Source organism: Pseudorasbora parva, chromosome 13 (genome assembly GCF_024679245.1).
Source record: "Pseudorasbora parva isolate DD20220531a chromosome 13, ASM2467924v1, whole genome shotgun sequence".
Taxonomy (NCBI): domain Eukaryota; kingdom Metazoa; phylum Chordata; class Actinopteri; order Cypriniformes; family Gobionidae; genus Pseudorasbora; species Pseudorasbora parva.
Window position 1 is genome coordinate 32,238,287 of NC_090184.1, and position 15,888 is coordinate 32,254,174.

General features: G+C 39.8%; 1 protein-coding gene across 1 annotated transcript in view; it reads left to right on the forward strand.

Annotated features, from left to right (window-relative positions):
* Positions 1 to 303: 303 nt before the first annotated feature.
* Positions 304 to 15,888, forward strand: part of trabd2b (TraB domain containing 2B) — a 62,468-nt gene continuing 46,883 nt past the window's right edge. The window contains exons 1-2 of the mRNA XM_067412710.1: positions 304 to 775; positions 3,581 to 4,150. Coding sequence (XP_067268811.1) covers positions 665 to 775; positions 3,581 to 4,150 — 681 coding nt within the window. The 5' untranslated portion in view covers positions 304 to 664. The remainder of the gene's footprint in view (positions 776 to 3,580; positions 4,151 to 15,888) is intronic.

Below are 15,888 nucleotides of genomic sequence, written 5' to 3' on the forward strand. Positions count from 1 at the left end.
ATAGCATATGAAATTTTAAACATGGGCTACTACACCACAAAACGTCTTCCGTACGTCGTCAAGTGAGTGAGCTGTGCCCCTGTGTACCCCTGTACACATTTAACAGGGGATTTATAGTCTAAAGTCTTCATCTATCTAATGAAAAATGTAGTAGGCCTATTTACAATATAGCTACAGGCTAAACATCACTGCTCTGTTCAATGACCGTCGAAATGCTCCACACTCTCGTCCTCCAAAAGAACCTGCTCTCCCCTCCTCTTGTAAAACAAGCAGAGGGGGAAACATTCAAGGCGTTTCACGTTCTCGCGCAGTTACACTGGAAACTTGAGGGGCGCAGCGCAGAGTTTGTGCTCTCCACAGCTGGGAAGCCGGAGAGAGAGAGAGAGAGAGAGAGAGAGAGAGAGAGAGAGAGAGAGAGAGAGAGAGAGAGAGAGAGAGAGAGAGAGAGAGAGAGAGAGAACACAAATCCGTTTGATAGTCTGGGGCAGTAGAATGGCGGAGGGGCAGAATGCTTCCCTTTCGAGACGGCAAATATGAGCTCATTATCATAACCGGCGGAAAACACTTCATTTGTGCTGAGAAACCAGGAAAAACTAGTAAACAACAGAGGTAACGGAGCGGAGGGAAGTGCGAGGTGTCCTGTGCTGTGCCCTCTCATCTCGAAATGAACTGTCACTCGGGACTACGATGGTTGGTAACTTTATGCGCTTTCTTTCAAGTGGACTCACACCGGGACACGCACGAGAGCACGCGGCAATGTGACAAGCCCGTTTCGGTGAGTTTGTCTCATACGCACTTACAGCAGTTGCTTCGCGCTCATTGCACGCGCCTTTGGAGATCCTCGTGAATGACACATTAACAAGACCTCGCATATTATAAACATACTGATCCTATGTTTGATCTTCTGAGGGCTACTTTAAAAAGGTGCTTTTATTATCAACAGCTATTGTTACAAATATTTTTCAGATTTTCAAGACATTCATTCAAAATTATTAGAATGGATAGGCATGCAAATTTAATAAAAGTTCAGTTTGCATTTAGTTTTGATTATAATTAGATAAGGAATTAGGTAAGAAAATGTAATGAATTAAAAATAGATACATGCATTTTATCCGTAGCCTATACGACCTTTTTCCTTAACCTAAAATTCAGTCTCACTCAAATAAATATCCATTTTGCAAAATTGTTAATAGTTTATTAAAAAGTTTTATTAAAAGTATTAAAAAGTTCAGAGTTAAAAATGTTTATTTTATTATTATACACGATATTGCTCCTATTCGGATTATTATTAACAACACCAAATATAGCCTATATAGGTTAATATTACAAAATTAAGATAGCTATCATATAAATCTCTAGTGGCATTATAATCGCAGTAGAAGCCATTATTTTTATATTAGCTATTGTTTATTGCATTCCAGTCAATAATTGAGCCATAGCGCAATATATTGTTTTGAAACAATTATTTAAGTGGCTTCCAGCCAACCGCCTGTCACTTCTTGTCATACTCGTAGAAATCTGGGCCTGAAAAATGAATTTTTGTGCCAAGTGAAATACTGTTAAACTCTTGCCAGTGCAATGCCAGTTTATGTGTCAAAGGAAAAAGGGGGAAGCCCACGGGTGAACAGACTTCAAATGCATTTATATGGGAAAAAAATCACTGACCCCCATAAACTGATCAAGTTTCAGTGAGACGAGAACTGTTAAAGTAGTTATCGAGCAGATTTACTTCATTATGAGTTGGCAAGTGCGCGAGTCTGTTTAACGCAATTAATGTCTCTTTTTCACCTGAGCCATACAGTGTGTTGAGGAGCTAGAGAATTCATCGGCGGTCGAGGTGAAAATCATAAGGAAAGATGCATTAAAGATCCTTTAAACATGTCGACTAACCCAAGTCTTAAAATGCAACAGGCGATGTTATTAAATATAATCGGAAAATAAATGCATTGTGCACGGACAAGTTATGGCAATTTACCTTTCTATTTGTTTTGAAAATTAATGTTGATCTTTTCCTAGAGATTTATATAATCATTAATGGACCCATTGTCCAGGATATGACCTGTGCATTCTTTATGTAATTCATAATGCGCGAGTACTGCGAGGCCTGTTTTGGGTTAAAAAAATACTCTATAAAACAGAGCAGAGGGTCTGTGAATGCGACCTGCTAATACAGAATATTACTTTAGTACATAAGCTTCTCTCCAGTAAAGCTGGTCAGTGTTCGAGTCTTTTTCACAGGTGTTGAAGACAAAAGCCGTCGCGTACACGTGGCCATTTACGTATTTCAGGCGTCGAGACAGAGAAAAAAGGAATATAAATAAATGCAAACAGCCGAGGCACATTAACAACAATAAGGATGTCCGATAAAAATAAGAAATGTTAACACTTTATTTTACAGTGTCCTTGTTAGGCTACATATGTTGCATGTACTTACTATAACAGTATATTATACATAATCATATGCAACTAAATCTGAACAGAAACCCGAATCCTACCCTACATGTAGTTAATTATTATTACACAGTACTTAAATATATAATTACACTGTAACGGTGACACCTTAAAATAAAGTGTAACCAAAGAAATCATTTAAAAAGCTAGTATAAAAACATGCCAAGTTCTTAGAATTGCATTCGTATTCATGTTGGTTTCATGCTGAAACACATTCATACCATTTCACTAACCTAAAATGGCACATGTAAACGGTACCAAAATACTTTATGAAGGCTATACCATCATTATTTTCCAAAAACTTTCATTATATACATGTATCCTGTTTTTCCCCCCAGCATAGAGTTACTTACATTTACTCCATTTGAAACGGAGATCAATTTTCATAAATCACATGTCAGCAAATGCAAGTCATGTAACACCCTCATAAAAAATATAAAAATAACTTATTCAATAATAAAATAATAGCATTTTCTTAATCTTAATGTAGATCCGGAAAAAAAAGTGTTATGTGCAAGCATATACGGGGGAAGAACCCTTCAAAAATATAGTCAAACGTCACTTCTGCTCTTATTACCGTCAGCTCTGACCAGTAGTTAATAAACTCTTTCCTGATCTGAGGTGGATGAACAATTCATTACATTTAAAGGTTGACTGTTTAAGAGTGAGTTGTTCATTGAAGGTTAGATTTTACAAGGGCGCAGCTATTGACAGCCTCAGCGACTAGTAAATACTTAAGAGTTTCAGAGGGTGCAGAACAGCAGAGGTTTGCAGCTCTGCGGAGTGTAAAGGCCCTTTTTACGAGGAGAGGCACACTGTAAACTAAGAACCCCAGTTAAACATTTCCACCACAGATTTAATACGCCAGCTCTATCAGTGCACTGGCATGAACTGACTCCTCTGTGATACAGCTACTACACGGTGCTTTTTTCCCTCAGTTTGACTGTGAATAAGGAAAAAGTAAATGCATGTTATGTCTGACTCCAGTTAGACAATCCAGAATCTAGTTAAGATTATTATATCAGTGTCCAATAAATGTTGTATCAACATGTATAGGCTATTTTTTTTTTAAATATAAAGCTATTTGAGTTTTACTCTAAAACGTCCTCTTCTTTTTCTCTTTATCAAGCAAAAAGACATGAACTCCTTCCTGTGGACTGTGAAACGTCCTCCTCCTTTGCCTCCATCCTATTTGTTTGGGACAATCCACGTCCCCTACACTCGAGTCTGGGACTACATCCCTGAGAGCTCGAAACGGGCGTTCCAGATCAGCACCAATGTATTCTTTGAACTGGATCTCACGGATCCTCTAACCATCTCAAAACTCACCAGCTGCCAGCTGCTGCCCAACGGAGAAAACCTCCAGACGTTACTGCCGCGCGACCTCTACCGCCGCCTCAAGCGTCACCTGGACTACGTCAAACACATGATGCCCTTGTGGATGACAGCAGATCAGCGCGGCCGGGGACTTTATGCTGACTACCTCTTCAATGCTATTGCGGGGAACTGGGAACGCAAGAGGCCTGTGTGGGTGATGCTGATGGTGAACTCTCTGACGGAAGCAGATGTGCGGTCGAGGGGAACTCCGGTGCTCGATTTGTTCTTGGCGCAGGAGGCAGAACGTCTCGGGAAGCAGACAGGTGCCGTGGAGAAGGTGGAGGAACAGTGTCATCCCCTGAATGGACTGAACTTCTCACAGGTCAGTGAGCCGGCATCTAGACAGAGAGGCCTGTGTGTGTGTGTTTTTTGGCTAGTGCGCAAGGGAGATCCGGTGGTTAAAATAAGGTGTTGTAATGGATTAAGTGATTATGAATATCCACCGACAGTCCAGAGCAGGGAGGAAATGAGATAAAAGTCTGACAAAAAAAACTCTGAAGCCACTTAAGTTAAATCAGAGGGGGAGGGAGAGCAGCTGTCAGGTTGATAGATTTGTGTGGAAATCAATGCTGAATAAAATTTATGAGGTATAGAGGGAGGAAAGAGAATGACTGTCTGCCTGTGGGGTCGCGCTGTCATCTGACACGTCTTGATTATCCTATTGCTGCCTGTCGAATGTAACATTAGACTGAGAGATGGACAAACTTACCTAATTGCTTGATGATATGCATGTGGAGGGTATCCAGCTTTTATTTCTGCACTGAAAAAAAGAGCGGGTCAGAGATATGTATAGCTTGTTATATTAAACAGGCAGAGAAAGTTTTGGTTTGTGTGTCTCACTCACACACACACACACACACACACACACACACACACACACACACACACACACACACACACACACACACACACACACACACACACACAGTCGTGTTTCCATGTTTTATGGGGACTTTCCATAGGCGTAATGGATTTCATACTGTACAAACTGTACATCCTATCCCCTTACACTGCCCCTGCCCCTAAACCTACCCATCACAGGAAACATTCTGCATTTTTACTTTCTCAAAAAAAACTCCTTCTGTGTGATTTATAAGCTGTTTTCCTCATGGGGACCTAAAAATGTCCCCAAAAGGACAAGGATTTCGGATATTGCCATCTTTGTGGGGACATTTTGTCCCCATAACGTAGGGATTACCAGGTCTCACACACACACACACACACACACACACACACACACACACACACACACACACACACACACACACACACACACACACACACACACACACACACACACACACACACACACACACACACACACACACACACACTTTAAACATAGTGGTTATAATCTAAAATAAATAGCTTTTAATGTAAAAAATAATGGTTACAGTGAATTAAACATTTATGTAGATGAAACTCTTATTTTGTGAAGTGAAAAGGATACTTTGTGGTTTTGTGTATTGTACTAACACATTTGAAAATATGCTGAAATGTTTGAAAAAAAAGAACTTTAGAACTTGATTTTGAACTTTGGAAATGAACTTGATCTGTTGTGATATTAGTACTGTATGAGTTTTGAAAATGTACACCTTGCTTGTGAAAATAGTACCAAAGTGAATAAAAAAAACTGAAATTAGGATTTATAAGCTGTTTTCCCCATGGGGACCAAAAAATGTTCACACAAGGACAAGAATTATAACATAGGGTTTATCAGGACCCACACACATCCACAAACTCAACACCGCAAAAAAGGCTGAGTTTTTGTTCCTTGTGTGACACATGTACATACATGTACATACAAAAAAATATACATCCACAACCTCAACACCACAAATCCTGCATCAGTGGCAGCAACACAGTCATAAACGCTCGCACTGCAACTGAATCTGTGAGCCGGGGCCCCCGTGTGACAGGCAACAGGGCTCCTGTGCTAATTTGAGAGGGTACAGGGGCAACATAGCCTCTCCACTTTCATCAGCACCTCCTAACTATGCTGTCAAAAAAGAACATGCCTTCAGGGCCCGCCATCCAGCGCACCCCCTGTAAGGAATCGTGGGAAATGTGGACCCAGCACAGGGTGACAGCTCTCTCTCGTCTTTAATCTGGGAGAGGTCAAAATACCACTTTCCTTCCCAGGCTGAGCGAGCCTAAATATTTTATTTAATGTAGCCGATAAATAATGCTTTTAGACACAATGGGTTTTGGGTTTGGATATTTATTGCATCAAATATTTCTTTGAGTATGAGTTTATTTTTCACCGAATTGCGTTCATACACTAAATGCCATCAGAATGGGCAGAACAGATGGACTTAGGCACTGCAATGTGAACTGTTACAAAGTGCTCTTAATGATTGTAGAAGTCTCTGCTTTAGATTCTGGCCAAGGCTCAGCCAGCGATCCATTTTAATCACAGGGCTAATCAGCAAGCTTTTGAACGTCTGAATTTCCTACAGCTTTCCGCCCAAAATAGTCCCAGAAGATGTAAAGAGCATGAAATGAAAATGACAGGCAAATGATTATGCTGTATTAGAATCTGAGGGATAATTTGAGCGCTGTGCTCGCCTGGAACGCTCAAGTTGGAGTGAGGTCAGACGGCAAGATCATGCGTGGAGGCAAGAAGGAAGGGGTCGGATGATGTGTAGGCTGTGGTGTCGCTGCGAGGCTTAATCTGAAACATGAGCCTCGGGATTGTGGGAGATCAGAGTTGGGAATGCTTCCAAATGCCGCTAGCCGGCGTATTAATCGCTCCCAATAAAAGTAACTGCCTACGATATCCTCAATCTTGCAGTGCTCTCTTTCTCTGGGCTTTGTGGTGTGAGTCATCAGTTGTCACTGGCATCCCCCGCCTTGGCCTTCACCTTAGGTTAAAGCAGTTAGCCTGACCTTTTCCCTCACGGTTCGCTGGGAATCGTCGCCAAGAGCTCAGGAAGTACTTTGAGCTCAGAAGGTGCTACAGAAAAACAGGTCCCATCTCATTGCTGATGTGGTTCCTTGGGGGATAATGGGGTGTGATGCCTGGAGAATAGAGTGGTTTGCCTGGCCTGGCACAGATCCATGTCTGGCTCTCGGATGGAGTGCAGGGGGAAGTTGAAGAGCATTGGGGAGGGTTTGGCTTTCTCCTCGAAGCAGGAGTGGTGAGTTTCAAAGGCCGCATGGAGCGCATGGTTCATCTCTAGCTTTGCAAACGTGGATGAACACAGACAGCTGGGGATGACAGGAAGCAACACACACTTACTTAAAGCTTAAAGCATGCAGAATACACCAACTGCCAATAGCAGAACAGGGTGTCTATAGGGTTAGAGGTAATAGAGGACATGCTGTTTATCTCTGGTTTCGTGAGAAAAGCTCCCACAATGCATCAGTGGACTGAATGTCTCATGCCTTTGCTAAAGGAATTTATGCATTCATTTTGAGGTCACTTATAGCATTTGACAATCGGGGTGATGGCAAAAAATGTACAAGAAACAACCTCTTCTGGGCCGAGGTTAAAGGTCATGGCCTTGCTGACGACGCAGACAACCCCGTGTATACTAGAAACTCTGTGTGATTCTGACCTGCAGAGAGGGAAAGTCGCAAGGCTATTTTAGGCTCTACACAAGGAGTGAAAGCCCCACTGCAAACTTAGACTAACAGCATAAAGTTGTTGGATCTCACACTTTAGCAGAAGCCACATCTGTTTTCAGCCGTGAAGAAGTGCTAAAGTGTTGATCGACCTTGGAGGGATATAGTCTGTTAAAATGGGATTAACAGAAATATATAAGTCAAATACAGCAGAAATGTTTGTACACTCACTGTGAAGTTGGCACAAGCTTTTCGCCATATTATAAAGCAATTAGTTATATCCACTGATTTGTTTGTATTGCTGCATCTCTGTTTGCTACAGAGAATTCCAGTTGTATTAGCTAAAGTATTTTTTGCCAGCACAAAAATAAACATGGCCAGCCATATTGTGAATAAAATGTAAGTTACCTTTTATAAAAAAATTCAAAAACTTAAAATAAATACTATTTTATGCATAGAAATTGATCAAAAGTGACAGTATAGGCATTTGCAATGTTACAAAAAATCCACAAAAATATTAAAGGTGCCCTAGAATTAAAAATTGAATTAACCTTGCCATAATTGAATTACAAGAGTTCAGTACATGGACATCACATACAGTGAGTCTCAAACATCATTGCCTCCTCCTTCATATGTTTATCTTGTTTGTGAAAAACACCACGGAAAAACAGGCTATTTTCAACATAACGCCAACTGTGACGCAATCGTTGAGTCCTATAATCCTTAATATGTACGTCCCCAACATTTGCATGTCAGCACATGTTCATTTTCAGGCGGAACTACGCAGCCGTCGGGAGTTCAGCAGATAAACAAGCATCACGCGACGATAGCGAAAATGGCAGATCATGGACACAAGTGTCATGTTCCAGGCTGTGCAGGGGATGTGAGGACTTTTCATAGCCTTCCCACAGATAAACAATGTCAACAGTCATGGTTGATGTTTATTTACAATTGGATACTGCAACAAACTTTTAAATCAGTACTCTACTGTCAAACTGTAACGTTACTGTATATATTCACACGCTACCCAGTTCAGTTCGTGATTCAAATTTGAGAAGCTATCATTGTAAAATCATTGCCATGACGGATGGTTTAACGTAGATGTGTTAGCTGTCATTGAGCAGCAGTGGAGTGAAACAGCCAATCAGAGCAGAACTCTTCATTAATATTCATGACTCTTCCAAATAAGGAAAAACAGAGCATTACATCCTAGGGACAATTTCTAGGGTTGTAAATGGACATGTTAAACTGTATCTGGACAATTTTTGACCTTAAATAAGCCATATACCCTCTATTTAGATATTAGAGAACTATTTAACATATTGTTTCAAATCATTCTAGGGCACCTTAAAGTAGCACAATTGATTGATTATTAATAATGAGTAATGTTGATGACACTTTACAATAAGGTTACATTTGTCAACATTAGTAAACATATTACTTAACATACTTCTAAATAATGTATTAAAGGAGTGATGGATTGAGAAATCAACTTTCCCTTGAGCTTTTGATATATTAATGGTTATGGTAATATAACAATATCCTGTAAATTTCAGAGCCGAAAACTTCCTTGTTAGTCAAAGAAAAACTTTTATAGACACCAGGCCCAAAATACGATCGTGTGCCATCTTGACGTCATCATGTGGCGAAACACCGACTCTACAGAATAATAAGCACGACTCATTCAGTACAGTAGCCCTGCCCACTGACTCATGGAGCCTTTCGGATAGCGCTAGCCAGCAGCAATAAACATACCAAAGAAGATAGCAAGCAATTAGGAAATTAGGATTCCTTTGGATCCTAATATTAGGATGTGTGGTTGAACTTTATTTTAATGAAGTTTAGCTCTCATGGGGAAGACATGTTCACTTCATTTCACTGCGGAATTGTTTGTAAACAAGTCTCAGGTCAATTTGCAGACATATTGAGATTAAAACACAATGTTGTGTCTTCTATATTGGATCCAACAGCAATGGTCCATAAAACTTATGTGAGTAAAACATGTATATTATAGTATTGCATTATTACAGATTGTCTAAAAGAACATACCTTAGCACGCTGTCACAGGCTGGAGAATCACTTATTTGTTGGTTCTTTGCGATTCGGGGTCAGACTCGGACATGTATGGGCCAGGACTTGCAAAGCCCAACGTCATGTGGCTATGTGTTTTCAAGACGGGCTACCAAAACGTAAACCCCTCGGCAGGCCGGTGAAATAATATTCCTTTCTTGATCTGTGCTGTTCGCTCACTTGGCTTGATATGTGAAGGGTGCACGCGAAGCAGATCTACTTAGTTTTGCTGTTAGTAGAGACTCTGCTGCCAAACACTGTTAAGAGACGCACAGAATAAGGTAATTCACACATGCTTAATCTTTCTATCTCTCTCTCTCTCTCTCTCTCTCTCTCTCTCTCTCTCTCTCTCTCTCTCTCTCTCTCTCTCTCTCTCTAATAACAGCATTAATAATTTCATTAGTCTGTTATTAATGGCTCAAGCCTCCATTAGCTCTAAAATTACATTTATTAGCAAGGCACGGGTTAAGAAAAAATATTTCACTATGTATGAATGTTTTTTCCCCCCAGCATTTGTAATCTATTAAAAAAAAGCCTTGAATGGACTTCTTTTTAACTAGCAACTTAAAAAGGAATAACATCACAAGCAAACACCCGAATCACAGCCATTCAGTGCACAATTCCACTCTTGCTTTCATGCTTGTTGTTTAATTAGAAATGTTATTAGGAATGAATCTGATGGAAAAAAGTGTGTAAAATTTCCATCATATATTTAGCAAATGGTCAGCTGGCTTGTATTCAAAAGAGTTTATAATCAGCATTCTGCTACAAATATTTACTCAGTATTCCATGCTGTAACCATCTGATGGACTTCAGATAAATAATGCACATTTAAATGATAGAATTAAGGAGAATCTGACTTTTTCCGCATTTAAATATTTACATTCCAGGTCTCATGTGTAAGAACTGGGCGCTATGATCTGCTGGCATGAGCAATGGCGTGATGGAAAAAGCAGCCACCTCTCTGCTCCTGCTGGATAACCTCCTAGCCCAAAATATTCTCCTTGCCTCTCTCCGTCTTCTCTTTTTTTCTCTCTCGTCCTCTTCGTGGAGGCTTTTTGCACACCTCTGTGACACAGTACCATTAGAATAAAATGAGAATAACAAATCTCAGAATATGAGAATCTGAACACATGAGGTTCAGTCTAGTGGAAGCAAAGATGTTATCATCAAATTCTTTCTTCATTGTTTCAAGATGGTATTGGAGCTTGGTGTTTTCGTGTGGCTGATTGGATTGATGTGTTAAGCATGTCTTTAAATATTACCCAAGAGTCTGGCACTCTCTATTTCATAAATGCTTCTGACTCAGGAATGACCTCGGTTTGTATATCCACGACTTCATTTTCTCAATTACCCATCATGCTCTTAACGAAATGCAATTTCCATTTGGAGGATGTCCACTAGGGGACTTAAGCTTTCAATGATATCAAGAGCAAATGTGCGTAGAAGTGGCACCGGAGCCAAATCAGGCAATCTGCGGGGCCTGTGAGCATACACGCGGCAGTCAAACCGCTAGCCTAATTACTTAATTGGCCTTTCTAATGACTAAATTGCCCCCTGCTGTCCAGGACCACTTAGACAATTATGTATTGGCCTGAAAAGGAGGCTTGCTCTGGAATTTACTGAAGTGGAAAAGCCAAGCCATGGATACCGTGAATGTTTACTTTCATCAAATGTGAGGTAGTGACCTACATCAAAGTGCCATCTTTCCCTAAAGCGTGGCACACACACAGTGAGGAAGCAGTGGTCAGCAAGACCAGCTCTGTGTCTGTGCTGAGGGTGTGCCCTTCCTCGCAGAGGTAATTATCCATGCATTACACACAGGAGTTGTGCCCCAAACACATCCTGTCCTTTGGCATTTTCAGCTTTCTTTCAAGTAGAAAATAAATGCATAATGTTATACACAAAATTTATTTTGACTCAATAGCAAAAGATGTGTCTGCGAGTGTACATTAACATTCATAAGATTAGTTCTGGTACAATTGCTATAATGTGTTTGGTAGAAGTAGAACACATTTTCAAATGTAATGCTTCATGCAGTCAGATGTTCTTTGTCTCAAAATCTTTTATTCTTGTTTATGCGTCAAGAAATTGAGCGAGTGACTATACGGTCAACTTCACATTGTTTCTCTTAGAAGCATACAAATAATACGTTATTGAAATTGTGAATGCATTACAGAAAGGTATCAAAGAATGCTCAGTTTATAATTGCTGGAGTTGTCAATCACACAGTGCATGTTTATCGGTGATGGAGTTCTGGACTCTCGCCAAATCTCCCGTTATAATCAATGGCGCTGTCTACACTGCACAATGAATCTTATTTACATCATATTTGCACCGTTAGTTATGATGAAAGCATTCGTGAATGTGTAGAAATCAAGTTGCAGTAACAAGATCACTGCATTCATGCACTCAAGAGACATCAGTCATTGGCATCAGGCTGTGCGATATTGAAGAAAAATGCGATATGCAATATCTTGTTAAATAATGCGATATTCGATATGCGATGCGATATTGCAATTAGTGTGAAAAATATTTTAGTGAGAAATATATATTTTTTTAAAACTGAGAATGAAACCATTTGTGTTTCACATTCTTTCTGGAAAAAAAAGCATCGCCACAACTTCTGAAAGTGACCAGCAGTGTTTTAGTTAACTTTTATGCCACAAATTATTGCATTTAATAACTCTTTTAAACTCTTTTTTCTCTGCTATATGCGTCAACCTAAAACTTACACTTTTCACAATGTTGGAGTAGCCTATTAAAATCATTCAGATATTGCATGCTGTTGCGATATGCATATTGCGATGTGTACATTTGCGATATTTTGATAAATTGCACAGCCCTAATGTTTATATGTAAATGTAAGCCAATCACAGCAGTGGGCGTTTTAAGTCTCACAGCAGAGATGCATTCAAATCAGAGGGCTAAAATTAGGGTAAAAAATGGCCTTTTATTTCTAAATTGTGACATTTTTATGTAAAAATCATACTAACATTATAAGTGCACCTTTGGAAACAAAAAATGTAGTTCATGACCTCCTGTAAGCTCACAAAGACTGCATTTACAGTATTTGATCCAAACAGTAATATTGTGAACTATTTTTACACATTTAAAATAACTGTTTTAAGTCTTTAAAGTCTTCAGTGTCACATGATAATTTTAATATGTTGATTTGGCACAACAACAAAAAATTCAAGATCAAAAAAAAAGTCAAGTGGCAAGTTTATCATGGTTGACAGGATTAGATGCTCTTAACATAGAATTCGAGTTAGATTTTTATCATTCAAGTTGCCATTAACAGTGAATGATCCCTGGCGCTCCCTATTGTTAGTGATTCATGAAAAAAATCAATGACTGAACGAATGGCCTGTCTTGCTAAGTCTGTTGTGCTACAGTATCCCAGCGCTAATGAATTCTGCACATTGGGGATAGATCGTGCTATGAGCTCCCAACAGCTGGGAATGCACAAGACAGAGTGCTATTCCACACAGCTGTGATCCCAGCGCCAAGATCCACCTTTCTTTTCCTTTCTCTTCATCTTCTTCACTGCATTCCTCCTTGAGAATGGAACAGTCATTTCACCTTTGCTTTAATGGCCTCACGTCACGCGAGAGGTCGCCCACCGGCTGTCTTACCAATCAGTGGCCTATCAAGGTCTATTTCACAAAAAAATAAAAAAACAAATACAACCAATGGGTCTAACAGAGTTAAATAAGATAACATACTACAAACACCCTTCAAACAGTCAACAGATAAAGAGGTTTGGAGAGTGTTCCCTCTTCATAGGAAAGATTCTGAAGTGACTGACCACAAACATGGCACCCTTTCAGAAATATGAGGAGACTTTCCAGCAGTGCTTTTGTTAGTGGAACAAAGAAGATTGAAATGAGACTGAAATATTTTTGTCATGTACACACACAGACAAAAAACTAGAGGAACTCTACTTGTGTGGTCGACTTCGTCACATTTGAAAGTACATGAACTGAAAAACACTGCCTTTATGAGAAATTGAACATTACTTTATATATTTGGGGTCAGTATGATAAAAAAAAGAAAAGAAATGAATACTTTTTATTCAGCAAGGATGTATTTATTAAAAATATCAAAATTGACAGTAAAGACTTGCTATTTCCAATAAATGTGGTTCTATTCATCAAAGAATCATGAAGGAAAATTATCATGGTTTCCACCAAAATATTAAACAGCACAGACATTTTTGAATAAGAAATGTTTATTGAGCCAAAATCTGCATATTATGAGGTTAGCGATTTCTGAAGGATCATGTGACATTGAAGACTGGAGTAATGATGCTGAAAATTCAGCTTTGCCATCACAGGTATAAATTACATTTTAAAATATACTGTTTTTCATCAGGCTTGGTGAACACAGGAGACTTCTTTTAAAAACATTGAATGGCTGTGTGTTATTACATTTTAACTTCATCCAATAAAATCTCAAGTCCCACCTCACACCGAATATTCAGTTTCAGGAATCGGTCATTACAGGAGGTAAATGTGTTTCATGATAATCCTGAGGCCCTTGGTTCTACACTCAGAAAAAAAGTACACATTTGTACCTAAAGAGTGCAAAATACTACCTCAAAGGTACATGTCGGTACCTTTTTATTACCTAAATGGTACATATTAGAACCTTTTTTAAATATACCATCCTAGTGAACACTTGTATCTTTTTTTTCTGAGTGTGTAGGATCTTTTTCTGAATCAGGTCCACAGCACACATGGGCAGTCTCTCAGTGACCTCTGCTCTAACATGATCCATACTCTCCCTAAACACTCCTCTGGGTCCTGCCCACACATGTCTGCACAAACCCCACGAGATGAGTAAAGATGGGAATACGGATACTTCTGTGACCCTTGGACAAGCAGGCACGTGCATGCAGAGTAAGAATCATTGCCTATGATCACAATCACAATATTCATGATCCTTACAGACAGTTTTGCACCATAAACCTTCTGTCAGACTGCTATTGTTTGAACAGATGCTGCTTGCCACGGACTAAAACACATCTTTCTTCTTCTTTTATCATTTCTACCTCCGCCTCAGACAAAGTTTTCATAGCTCGCCCCCACCGGGTCGGGACTGATGTGAACGCCCGCTGGATCGCTTGAAATGCGGCTCCTCTCGTAAAGTTTAACTGGCGTCCACATAAATCCTCTGATTCCCTGTCAACCTCTTCCCCCTGTTTCCCCTCACTTTGTCACTGTAACCTCTGCAGGCTCGGAGTCTGAACAACCCCTGATCATCAGCGCCTGAGGGGTGTAGACAGGCTTCAGTGATATTAACAAGGTTTCATACTCAAATGCACAGTTATGGCCATTCTGCTCTTGAGAGAGGCATGATGGGAAAGATTGCCTATAATTCCATCCATTTTTTTAATGGGATCAGAATAAGATCAGGCAAATTCAGTCCCAGTTCATCAATAAAACAGATATGTAATGCAGTGCTCACTGTTCGTGGCTGTTCGAGAGTGGATTATATATAGCTACATGGGGAAGCAAGTACATCTACAGTACTTGTTTATGGCATTTGGAGGACTTTCCCCCCCAGTCCATCTAAGACGACAGCAGATAGGTCCAGATTAGCACACTATTAGGTTTCTGCACTGCGCTAATACTGGTTTAGAGCCAGTGACTTCACAGGGGAAATAGTGACACATATCTATTACAAACAGCTCATCACCCAGTCTCGTTTTATGCTTTCTCATTTATTCTTAAATATTATAACCACATCTCTGCTCTCACTCTCTCCCCCCATAACCTCATTTAGCGAAAATGCTCCATACAAAGCATAAACATATCAATTATGTCTTCATTTAAAATACTTGCCAAAAGTCCAGAAATCTCTTATGCTCAACAAGTCTGCGTTTATTGAATCAAATATACAGTAAAAAGTATAATATTACAACATATTATTACAAGGTAAAAGTACTAGCCTGACGTGGTCATACTCAATTATAGTCAGAATATGAGTCTGAAACTGCTCCATTGGGCTGTGATTATGTTTCAACCGAACCAGGAAAGACCTCAATTGGATAGACCTACAACCAATCAGAGCAACGAACGAAGCGACATCAACAGAGCTCAACTGCACTGTGTTGCCAGGTCCGCGTTTTTTTCCCGCGGGTTGTTTTCTATGTCCGCGGGTTGAAGCGACTATTATGTGATATATAGACCCATGAGTGCAAATCTTAGCAGACAACCTTGCCAAAATAACACACAGTTTACCCCCCAAACACCATTTTTTTTCCCCGGACAACCCCCCGAGAAACTATTGTTTAGGGCTAGTTGTTGGCGGGTTTTGTTGTAAAAACTTGGCAACCCTGTCTGCACGCACGCTGAAATAAACAATCTTTGCCGGTGTTGTAAAAAAATTAAAGAATTTAATGATACACAGAGTACT